General features: G+C 34.1%; 1 protein-coding gene across 6 annotated transcripts in view; it reads right to left on the bottom strand.

The window, feature by feature from the left end:
* Window positions 1-12,003, bottom strand: part of LOC144443840 (uncharacterized) — a 73,789-nt gene extending 61,786 nt beyond the window's left edge. For 4 of the 6 annotated variants that reach the window (XM_078133404.1, XM_078133406.1, XM_078133405.1 and 1 more), the window contains exon 1: window positions 11,341-12,003. In XM_078133404.1, coding sequence (XP_077989530.1) covers window positions 11,341-11,670 — 330 coding nt within the window. In that variant the 5' untranslated portion in view covers window positions 11,671-12,003. Of the gene's footprint in view, window positions 1-3,065; window positions 3,237-11,340 lie in introns of those variants that run through there. The other 2 variants (XM_078133410.1, XM_078133409.1) reach the window with 2 other exon arrangements.
* Between the last annotated feature and the right edge of the window lie 1,160 nt (window positions 12,004-13,163).

Below are 13,163 nucleotides of genomic sequence, written 5' to 3'. Positions count from 1 at the left end.
CGGAATACAGCTGCCAAGTTACAAACACATAAATGTCTACTGTAATACCAAAGCAATTTCTCACAATTTTGTGTTACTGTTTTTAATTTCATCAGGCGTTGAGAAATTGTTGTGTAGAATAAACTCTGCTATGGGTAACCATTCATAGTTTTCATCTAAATCTGATTAAACGGAGTGGAAATTAAATAAAGCGACAGTTGTATCAAACTCTCACCTATAAAGGTTTTCTATTGTCCTTAAATGCTTCAAAATCTCGTACTGGTTCAGTTTTACAGACTTTGTCAGTTTGAATTATTCCATATACAATTAATGTCACACAGTTGATTTGTTTCAGAAAAACATGTCATAAGGCCTAATAAAAAAACTTGTTTGGTTCCGGTTACGCGACCCTACCTATTTTTTTCACGCTGACCCTAAACTTTTTTTTTATGTATCAAGAAAATAAATAATAAAATCGTGTAAATTGTGAAGTCTCGCAAGAAATAGTGGATGTGGAAACTGACATCAACTTAAAAAGACAACATAAAACTGTTCTTTCAATCTGTAATGGCTGTACATCTGATGAGAAGAAACCAATAACACAGAGACCATATGGAAAACAACGGATAACATAACTACCTGAACTATACATATGAAAAACAAAAATTTTAAATAAAAATAAAAAATCTACCTACCCCACCTATTCTAAAATTGAATGTAATCGGAACCACACAATTTTTTTTTTATGCCTAAGTGTTCTCCAGTTTTTTTGGCTCGTCATAGAATATGTGTATTCTAAAACTGTACTCCCTGCATCAGTCATGGCAGCGTAATTTCAAATCTCACTAAATAGAGAGTTTCAGGTAACTTTTTATACCTTTGTCCTCAAAATCACAGCCCTTTGGTTATACAACAATTTTTTTTCACTTTGTTTTGAAAAACGAACAATTTTGTGTTAGCAGGCTTTGAAGCTGCACTTAGTTGTAATGGTGGTATTTTTTTTTTGCTCAGACAAACCTGCAATATAATATAATTTATTGAAAATTGTCAAAATACCAATAATTAGACATTAGGTCTATTTTATCTATAAGTAGTATAGTAATAAGTTGAAATCATGATTTATTGGGATTCTCATTTTTGGATGTGGACCCAAAACTCAATTTGATTGCATACATTGCACCATACAATGTGTAAGTGCTACACAAATAGTAGAGTAATATATGCAGAGTTATGATGGGTGAACGGTTAGAGTTGCTGGCTTGGAATCTGCAGGTTGCACGACTGTGCTTCAGTCAACCCAGCTGTATAACTGGGGACCTGGTAGGGTAAAGGTTGCAATATGAATGCTTTAATCCTATGCACTTATAAAGGCTGCAATGGATTGTATGCTCCACAGGGAGTTGAGGAAGTATAAAGGGTCGTTGTGCTGCTATAGATCCATGCCAGGGGTAATAACTGTAAAGCTCTTTGAGTGAGGAAAGTGCTATACAGAAACTAAAATTATGATTAGTATAAATACATTTACCCACAGGTGATTCAATATTGTTCAGGGTGTACAATATTACAAATATTAAGTCATCATATTCAACACAACAGTTTCAAAACAGTTTTAAAAAAAAGTTCCATTTGCAGCCTGAGTACATGTACAACATTAAAGATTATTACTTCCCAGGTAATACAAAATGTACATTAATATTTCACTAATTATGAATATTCACATATTCAGAAAAAGTTGAATTTCAAATATCTTCTTTTCATGCATCATAATATTACGCCTGTATTACTTTATACCAAACATTTAATATTTTAAAGAAAGTAATAATCACTTTGTATTTTATAAATTGCTTGCATTAGAGCTTCAAGTGAATCAGTTCTGATCAATACCAATATAAACACAACATACATATATAACACAATATCTAATGGCATCATCTTAAAATGATTAAACAAGTCTGGCAGTCTGCATACATGCATGACTGAACAACTAGTGGCGATTATAATGCAACAGAATATCTCAGCTGCCAGTTCGTCATAGGTAGGCTTTGAACTCTTATCAATACAGGTGTAGATGAAATTGTTTCAAAAATGTTTTTTCTTATTATATATAAAAATTACCAAAATTACGCACTTTTTAGATAAGTCCAATCAAAATGATAGACTTCAGTTTTGACGAAAACAGTGACTCATTTTTTCTTTAAAAGTTCAAAAATTATCAAAATTGTGTACTGTTTAGGTCCTATTCAGATGATAGACTTCGGTCTTAAAGAAATTATTCACCAAAATAGTATACTATATTGCTTTTAACTTCTCTCAACTGCAACTACAACTTACAAGTACTGTACGTGTCATAGTCTAGTTCCTGACGACTGTATTCCAATTTTACACTAGGTTATCTTCACACATTACGTCTAGTCAATCTCGTTACACTCACACAGAATTATGTGTGCCCCCCTACAGCGTTCATATAAACATGATGACATCACGTCCCCACGTGATTTTAGGTGGCGGTGGATTTCAGTTGGACATTTGCATAAATTCCCACGATAGTCGAAACAGCTATACCAAATGAATATTAATGAGCGATGACGACAGCCTGTCAATTAGTGATGGATTACTTACTGACATGTGCCGTTTATGCTTCGCCCACCATGGGGTTGAACTACAATTAACACCTTGAGTAACGGGATTGACTAGATGGAATAGTATGAAGATAACGTAGTATAAAATCTGAATACGGTCGTCAGGAACTAGACAAAACAAGTCATTATCCTTGTCTTTCACTCAGTCTCACTAAGGCTACTGTAATTACATTGTACTTATTTTACTGATGAACTCACCATACTTTCTTTTAAACAACAACTGTGAACAAAATTCTAATGCCTAGCATATCATTTGAACCTCTCAATTTCAGAGTAACAATCATTTCTCGTAGTATTTACCCTTAGGAAATGAAAGTCAAAAGAACGTTTCAGCAAAGACATATCTTACAGGTTTGAATTCAGTTGCAAATGCGAAAGAGTCTCATTCTTGCATCTAAAATACAGTGTGTCATAAACAGAATGTTCTTTAAACAAACATCCATTTACCTTTAAAACACTCCTTCTTTAACGTCAGTCTGCAAATTTAGCCAGTCTGAACAACACCACAAAATGCAACAAAATAAGTCTCCAAGATATCAAATTACATACATGTACAGTATTCGTGGTTTCAACTTGCAGCACAGCAAGACATTCCTACAGGTACTGGTTACTGTTGGAATCTTGACACAAAGTGATGATGTGTAAATGATATATGCAATTTAAAAGACTACTCAGTATACAACAAATAACAGCTTTACAGCCATGACAATACCCTGGCATACCATAAATCAGACCTTTAAACCTATAAAGTTTAAATCTCAGTCTTTGAATGGATACTTATCATTTAAGTATCATCCCACTGTTTTCTGATTTGAATATTCTTTCAAGGTGTTGAGTTAATCTGGGTCACTGAGAAATGAAGACTGGTTATTAACATAGGAATGGATAAGCAGGGGTATAGTCTAGAGGCTTCTAACAGAGAGATCTTGAGTTCCATAGTCAGGAACTGCATCTAGATTAAAGTTGTGGTGGTTATGAAAACAAAATAGTCTGGCATTGAAATTACATTTCTTATCAAAACTATAACCAGGCCAACTGTCGAGTGCAGGCACAGGTGTTGTTAGAACCAGAACTTGACGAAAACATTATGTAGGATCTGATGAAACAAAGTCTGGTTACAATTAAAAGTTAATTTATTCATTAAAAACTTTCTGACATTTCGATTGACCCCTCACAGGCGATCTTCCTTGGGGATGATGGAAACTAAAGGTTCATAGTCTGATATGTTGAACTCATGGTCGAAAAAGACGGCATGATCAAAGCAATGGAAAGTTTCATTTTTAACTAATAAACTTTTAGCTGTAATCAGACTTTGTTTCTTCATCTCAATCATTGAAACTGTTTGTTAGCTTTCTGTTCAGCCTAAAACTATCATTCTCGCAAACCAGAGCTGTTATTTCCGCTATACCTCGAAATACAGTAGGGACCGGCTCGTTAAGAATGGTACCAGTAAAACGGTCATGGTTTGCGACGATGAAACCTATTGCAATGTTTTCCTTTAATCTGTGATATCAAATCAAATTTCTCACAGTACTTAACAATGATAATGAAATTTTGTATTATGACTGTTTTCAGTATGTTGACAGGAGGTCCGAGGCTGTAAAAATTTGGTAATCTTCTGTGCATTTGTGCATAATTTTGAAGAAAATCTCTGAAGGATTAGTTAGAGTTCGGATATTACCTACGTACTGTTTATACATTTTCTAGCTTGGTGCAATGTATTGAGTTACAAACACAGACTTAGTCAATGTTGTTTGACGTTGATTTAAGTAGGATTAGCCATGATAAAATTGTTTTATAAATTAAAAATCCAAACTCAATATAACAAAATACCCAATCCTCATTCATAGCCTGACCACTTTAATTTCCTGACTCAATTTTTCAGAACCTTTACTTCCAGGCGTTGCAATAAAACCTTCGTGATATCCAACCAAGGGTTCTATTTACCTACATGTAACATACACTTTGTGTGTTCAGATTGACAGACTTTGTCAAACTCTCTTTGCTTGATACTATTGACATTATTCAAAAATCTTCACTGTCTTGAAGGAACATGAAAATCAAAAAGGCCCAAGGGTGAACAATATTTGGTTTGCGGACACAAATGACATTACATAATTTACGGGCAACTGTCAGACAGTACTAAAATTTCCAATCACAATACTCAACTTGATGACACAGTATTCTCTTGTAAGAAATAAGTTGATGGAATGAACTTTGTGGGTTTGAATCAATGATTACGTTAGCTATTAACATCTTAGACAAAAGAAATAATCAATATCTGTGGTCACCTTGATCTATCATTGTGATAATTAAGTCACACAAGACCAACAACTATCAACTAACTCATACTTTATGTTATATGTGACTTTCAACATGATCAACTATGATGGCCTTGAAATGTAAAGAACTACAGAAGATATTGATCAATTCATACATCTCCTAAACAAGCTGTCATTCTGACATGCTAACAACCATTCAATCTCACAGGCAATCTATTCATATGTCCAATTCTACATCCAAATGGCCAGTCAGCCTGAACTACCATTCATCCATCCATCCATCCATCCATCCGTCCGTACAAACATCCATCCATTCCATTCCATTCCATCCATTCATCCATCCATCCATCCATACATCCAGCATCCATTCCATTCCATTTCATCCATCCATCCATTCATCCATCCATCCATCCATCCATACATCCAGCATCCATTCCATTCCATCCATCCATCCATCCATCCATCTATATATATGTCAGCCACTAATCCATTCCTTACATCCAGCATCCATTCCATTCATAAAATTATCTATCCATCCATCCAACAAGTCATTAATCCATTCATACCTGCGTAATCTAACATTTAATCTGTTATCTCATGAAATCATTAATCAGTGGAGGCATAATTTAACATACACCAGAGATAGCCAAGACTTGGTTCAATAGCATATGAATATACATACAACAATACAATATGGTATACAATAAGATACAATATGAAACAATGCGATACGATACGATACGATATGATACAATATGATACGATATGATGATACGATACGGTACAATACGATATGATACAATACAATATGATACGACACAATATGATACGATACAGTACAATACAATATGAGACGATAAAATACAATATGATGATATGATATGATATGATACAATACGATGCGGTACAATACGATATGATACGATACAGTACAATACGATATGATACGGTACAATACGATATGACACGATACGGTACAATATGATATGATACGACACAATATGATATGACATGATATATGATACAATACGATATGATTATGATACACCCGCTACTTATGCAAATGTCTATTGTTTCAAAACATGAATATTAATTATATGTTAATATGATACTATTAGTATTACAAGTACTATTCATTTCATATTACAAATGGACTGATTTTGTTTCTCAAAGTTTATGATGTGAGATTAAACACTAAGGAGGCCAGCACATGTAGAAGTAAATCTGGTAACATTTCTGGGTCAAGTGCTTTGTGTGTACTGTGTGTAGTTTGTTTCTGTGGGTATCAGCCACAAATAATGGAATGTGGTAGACGTACATATATATATGATGATGACAGTGAATGTTGAAACCTTGGTTTTGATAAAATGTAATTGGAATTTTAAAGTCACTCCCTTCAAATTTGATAAGAGTAATCACTAAATGATAAAACAATGACCCCTGAAAATAGGTCCTTTATATCCAAAGTCATGGGCGAATATATAAGAATTTTCATATATATATATGTGTGTGTACTGTATAGCTATAATGCACAACAGCATGAGGTCGTGGTTTCATTTTAAACGGCGTGAAGTCTATTTTTACTGGTAACAAAGGTTGAGAGCTTTAGATAACCTGTAAGTTAACTGACCAATTTCAAACACTCATAGGACAAGTCCAGGCATGCCTCTACTGTTCTCCAGGGCGCTACTTGAAAAGACTAATCTATCATGGGCAAATGCCTAAATCTGTAGTCCTATTGTTCACAGTTTGTACTACCTGGGTGATGATATTTGTACGGATTGTGGTCCAAGACAAACAACTCTATCACAATCACCTATTCAAAGTTTGATCAAGGTGATGGAAAGGTCTCAGGTGAGAGACCACCGTCCTCTGTATCAAACCATGGACACCGCTCAAATCTCTCATTTCCCGGTGACGGGTGCCGTAACTATGTTGGCATAATGCCAGTGTACATGGTAATACAAAGAGCGAAATAACATACCAATCTGTACAAAATGTCTGGGTTGCTAAAATGTTTTAATTAAAACACTGAGGAAGGTGACAAACCTTCATATTTCATGACTTGTACAGACAAGCATCCCTAATGAAAGGATAATGACTCCTTTGAACTCCTTCAAATATATCCAAGTTACAAGTATAATTTCAGAACAGTGAATTAGTTGTTAGGGGGGATTGCATTGGCCATCAGATATGTATGGCATACTATATATTACATATAAAAACCATATGACATTAATTCAACTGACACATTTTGTATTATATTATTTTTCCCATCAAATGAAAATATAGCTCAGTTCATATGGAATAAGAAACTTCAATATCTATCATCAGTGCTTTTCCTAAGGATGGTAAGTAGGTAAAATCTACCGTGGTTTCCATGTCAATTTTACCTGGTTCCCAAACAAAATTACCATAGTCTCTACTGCCATTTTGATGTTTTCTCCCTTTCTGTTTATACCTGGGTTCCCAAACAAAATTACCATAGATTCTACAGGGAAACATTGCCATTTTTACCCTTTCTCCCTTTCTGTTACTGGGGTTCCACAACCTTAGCAAAAACACTGATCATATCATGATTGAATTCGTAAAAACCCATAACTCAGTCCTAGGTTCTTGCATTAGTGTTATCTTATCAGTGGAGCCACCATAAGTATTACACAGGATCATTCTATTGTTCTGCGACAACTGTTTATAATCTCTGCTAAACAACTGTTTTTCACACCTAAAATGAAATCCTAATCCCAACTGGGCCTTTAAATCAACAGACGCATGCAGTCAATTCTATATATACACTGTCTGAGAAAAAAAGAACTTTCTGTCTTTCAAAAACTTCTCAAACACAAATTTTACCAAACAAAACATTTTGTCAAATATGACGAGATAAAGTATCAATCTACAATGTATGAATCTAACGGTTTTTTCTACTGTTGTTCGGAAGTGAAGAAATACATTCACAAAAGACAGCAGAATTGAAACCTCAATTTCATAAAAAAAAGTATGAACACCTGCCTGGTTTGTCTGTGTTAGCATAAAACACACTTATAAAAAATTGACTCTAAAATCACAATACGTTGACATGAAATAATTCTCAATCAATAACCTACCTGAAGCATTTCTGGTTCACTAAGCTTTCCATTAATTGATTCAAATTAAAAACGTGACGTTGTGCATGTTCACTCTTTCCTGTGGGCCTGAAGCTAAACTGAATCAGTCTAAACACAACATTAGCTTAAGACATCATGTCATACTTGACCTGATTTCATTCAAATTGAAATTTAAAACCCAAAATCGACATCAGGTAGTTTTACTGTCATTTTTGCCACCTCAACGAAAAAGAAAAAAATAACCACAAATTCTGTTCTGATCATATACTAAAATTCTACACACTTATTATTCAGAATTGATGTTTGCTATATATTTTAATCCACAGACAATCCAAAGTTGTCGAAAAAAAAAATTAAAAATAAGGTAACTGCCTTCAAGCACAGACTTTGGGACAAACAGTTTGCTCCGAGGCAAAAAGTAATTCCATTCTCATTGAATTAAAGACTTCTATTGACTTTGAGCTATAGAACTAGTTTACATATAAAAAGAATAACTCGGCTTCACTTGGCTCTCTGTCAAAATTAACTGAAAACTTTGTATCTTTTGAATGTTCACCATGAGTGTGAACATTTAACTAGAATGCTGTAGTCTTGAGTTATTTAAACACATGACAATGTGAAAAAAAACTTTTAGCTTTCAGGTATGAACTATAAATATCAATTTGACTGGGACATCTTTCATATGGCATACTTCCAACACGAGACATTCCAATAAAACTACTGTAGTCGTTTTTTTGTTGTCTAGCCAGTGAAAGTGCAGTAGAAAATGTCAAATATATTTCTAACACTATAAGTTTCCATTATGGCTAATCTATTGCACTGTAAAACCATAACTAACACATCATGGTCTATGATGTGTTATTGATTTCCTATACTATGACTAGGAGCATGGTGTCCACATCTGATTTGAGAATCAAAATACTTAAACAGAATGCATAAAAACTTCAAAGTAAAATAAAAAAATCAATTTGATGCCTGCCAGTTGCTAGTCTGTGAATGTATAACTGAACAGTAGCATGCCTACATTTACATGTTAGTCAATAACTGTTACTCCAATGTTTAATTGGACAATGCCATGGCAGAGTTATTGATTGAATAATACCTATACACTGTACGACAACATTGAGACGCTATGTAAATTTTGAAGGCAGGTCCTTCAAAACTGTGCAACAAAAATATTTCTGAATCCTCTAAAAATACATGCTTGGATGATTAATCTGCATTTATTATTAAAGGCAAACTTTTTTTTAAATGTTGGTTTCCAATAACATGACTTCGGAAAATATGGTAAGTAGGTCAGAATTTTATTAAATATTGCATTTTTGAAAGACATGATTTAAAAAAAAAATTTGACCCAAGATACTTTGACAAGAAAATTTACACAAAAATAGTTCTTATACTAAATTCTCACCATTTTACCTTTTGTTTGAATATTTTAAAATATTTAGGGTCAGCAGCTTAAAATAAGGCCAGTCAGGTTACCAGAAACACACCATTTTTTTTTTGGCCTACACTGGAATTATGGTGAATAGCCTACTGCCTTTTTTTTCCCATTTTTTACAAAAAATTGTGAAAATGGCTTCAATTTTTATCATTTTTGAATTCAGATTCAGCAACTTGATACTTAGTATCAGAAACAATTACAATTGACAACTAAAAACATTCTCTGAGTCAGATATTTTATTTTCCAGGATTTAGTAACCACGGAATGTATCTTGAAATATTTGTGCTGTCTTGACACTTCCACAGAACATACTGTCTGTCAGTGCCAGTAGACTGCCATGATCTCCCAACGTATTTATCTAAAAAAAACGTTCAAATTAACATGCTGAATGTTAACTGTCCCACTGGAATGACTCTTTTCAAATTTGAAAGAAAAAAACCTGAATAGCAAGCTTTGGAACACCATGGCTACTATTTATGTTGTAAAATGTAATTTGCTAAGTGGTACGACCAATACAATACTCAAATCAAGAGTTGAACTGACAATGGTTTGATTCTTGACCTGGTGTTTAATACACAGCCAGGCATGTGGATTAATACAATCACGGTGTTATTAACTCATCAAACCTAGGCTTAGTTTGATGATGCCTTTTGCATTTACATTGTATTTATATTATGATGATAATGATGATGATAAATTCGATGTTTCAATGATCACTACTTTTTTTAATGTTAAAGTGTTCATATGGATGAGGACTGGATATTCTAATTTTGATTTTAATTTTAATTCATAAAACAATTTTATCATGGTGTTCTTCTTCAAAAATCAATTGAAACAACATATAGCAAGTCCCTGTTTGTAACTGAATAAATTGCAGAATGTGTAAAATGTTTGTTATTTTACGTACAATAACAAACCAGTTTTTACAAAATATTAGCTTTTTGCAATGTACTGAGTTACAAACACAGACTTGGTCTATGTTGTTTCACATTGATTTTTCAAGAAGGACATCATGAAAAAATTGTTTTATAAATTAAAAATCAAAATTAAATATGCAACCCTCATCCATATGGCCACTTTACATGTAAATATGGATAATTTATTTTTCACTAATGTATGTTATTGTGCTTTGTTACTTTGGGTTTTGTGCACCTCAGTAGTCAGTAGTAGTAGTAGTAGTAGTAGTAGTAGTAGTAGTAGTAGTAGTAGTAGTAGTAGTGGTAGTGGTAGTGGTAGTAGTAGTAGTAGTAGTAGTAGTAGTAGTAGTAGTAGTAGTAGTAGTATGGCATAGAACTGAAAGCTAGCAGTGAGAACTTTTGGAAACCCTTTGAGTCAAGTTTTGTTAAGACCATCCAGTTCTCATTTAATGACATAATTAGCACTAGCCATGAGTAAATATAAAACAACACTACAAAGATAATCAGCTTGAGTGATAAAACAGACTTTTAAGATACATCTTGTTGTTATCAGGAATCTTTGAGTTCTAGCTAAATTTAAGGGTATGAGGCCCAACATGTTGTATCTTGTAGACTAGTGATAAAACTGCTGCTGTGAAAACACCAGACTGTATTGTATAACACAGTACTGTGGTTAATATCTACAGTGTTTTAAGGAGACTTTAATTGCATCATAGACACTCTTATTGTCTATAATTGCAGGTTATTGTGTTTATTGTTACTTTTACTTACCTACATACCTATCCTTTATGATTGCAATATGCCATGACAATACATTACATGAATTCTGAGCTTGAATATATATATATGGTAAGAAAAAAAAGAAGATATAAAACGAATTTTTTTTTAAAAATTACACAATACTAAAATTAAAACTAATCATGAAATAATGAAATTACAATACCAATAATTAAAAATAAGATAATTACATACCTGTAACTGTTCACGTAACTGTGAAGCTGATAAAAGTTCAAATCCATCATAATTATTATATTCTGGTTCTCTTGGTGCGTCGTGGGAAATCCTTAAGATTTGAGCTGGTTCCGAATAACCTCTGCTTGGTGGTCGCGATATTCTTCCATCTCGTGAGCTTGGTCGACTGTAGCTTCCATTACCTGTCAGTGGAGACTCCATAAAGCTACGAGCACTTCTGTGGCTTAGATCATCGAGTTCAAGTCGTCCAGCATCACTTATATGCCCACTACTGTTGAAGTCGTCTCCTGAGGCTCTGCCAGATGTAAATCCATTCCCTGGTGAGGCCATGTCCAAGTGTGAATATTATTGTTCAAAATCAGAGTTCACGACTACTGTACACGAGGACAGACACATGGTGTATATTCCGTAAACACATCAAATGCCTGAGTAAAGCGTCGTCGTCGGCTGCCTGCCAATATCACCAAGCTATCTCCTAGATATCAAAATATACAGGGTTGTTGTTACACGAAAAGTAAACAAAATGTACTGCTACTAGCACACTACTGTGATACCGAATAAAAATATTGATAGCAATCAACTACATGGAAACTGGGGGATATGGTCCTACGAAGTGACAATAACGCCGCGAGAGTGTAGTTTTTAAACTCGCTGTATGTCGTACAGTTATATGGACCGTTGTTCGTTTTCACAATGTAACACAATGCGATCCCAGGAACATTACAACAGCAACACAACAATAGAGGCTTTTCACATGCAAATTACATTGTTCCATTAACTAAGTTGTCTAACACAACCACACACACGCTGCAACAGCGGCTGCTGGTCAATGTCAATATTGTAAAAGTTATCTCGCCAATCTTCCCAGTAGTGGTTCACAAACTATTATTCAGAACATTTTCTGGCCTAATGCTTGAAACAACGTTACTAGCTAATTAATAGCTAGTTTTACCACGGTTTTACTGGTGTATTACAATTTACATGTAAAATAAATATAATTTTTCATCACAGTGGTCATAAATGAGGGAAGACGTGCTAATTGTTGTATTGTGTACAGTTTCGTACAAACAAACAAGTAATCACAGCACACAGACCCGTGGAGGGTCCATGCACCGAACAATGGGAAAACGAAAACTTACTGAGTAACAAAGAACTCTACGATCAGCTTCGCTTACCAAAATGTGGCAGAGACTACACGATGTAAAGCCGTATTGTGATTTGAAACTTGAAATAAAGCGCGCGCCACCACATGTAGCGCCATAACTATGTTCATACGCCGATGAGGGCGTTATGACACCAACGTGACTTCACATGATCTGGTGCGCATAAATGTAGTGAACATCTTTCGGAAAGACTGGCAAATCACGAAACAGCAGTATCAGCACAAGGCACTCGGGCTTAGTTAGTCGTGTTTACGAAAAACAAACGAACAAACAATAGATAAATAACAATTCTCCAATCGTGACTATTTCGCATGCAGGAAAACCTATAGTAATTCTTGTAGCTAGTTGATAATGATTTGTAATCACTCTCTTAAGCTTGTTGATGCTGTCAGTATTTATTTATTTATTTATTTATTTATTTATTTATTTATTTATGCATTCATTCATTGTTTGCTGGTTTGTTTATTTATTTATTTACGTAAACTTAACTAACTAAAGCCTGAGTGCCCTGTGGTAGCAGCACTGTAGGTTTTTGTATTTTTCTGAGGCAACAGTGCCCTGCCAGCACTTAATTAATAATGAAGTGCTTTTTCACATAAAAGAAGTTCAAAAAAGGAAGAAGGGACGGACATCACCTTGTCTCTAATTGAAACTATGTAT

Source organism: Glandiceps talaboti, chromosome 12 (assembly GCF_964340395.1).
Source record: "Glandiceps talaboti chromosome 12, keGlaTala1.1, whole genome shotgun sequence".
NCBI classification, from domain to species: Eukaryota; Metazoa; Hemichordata; class Enteropneusta; family Spengelidae; genus Glandiceps; species Glandiceps talaboti.
This window is presented reverse-complemented; position numbering and strand designations above follow the sequence as displayed.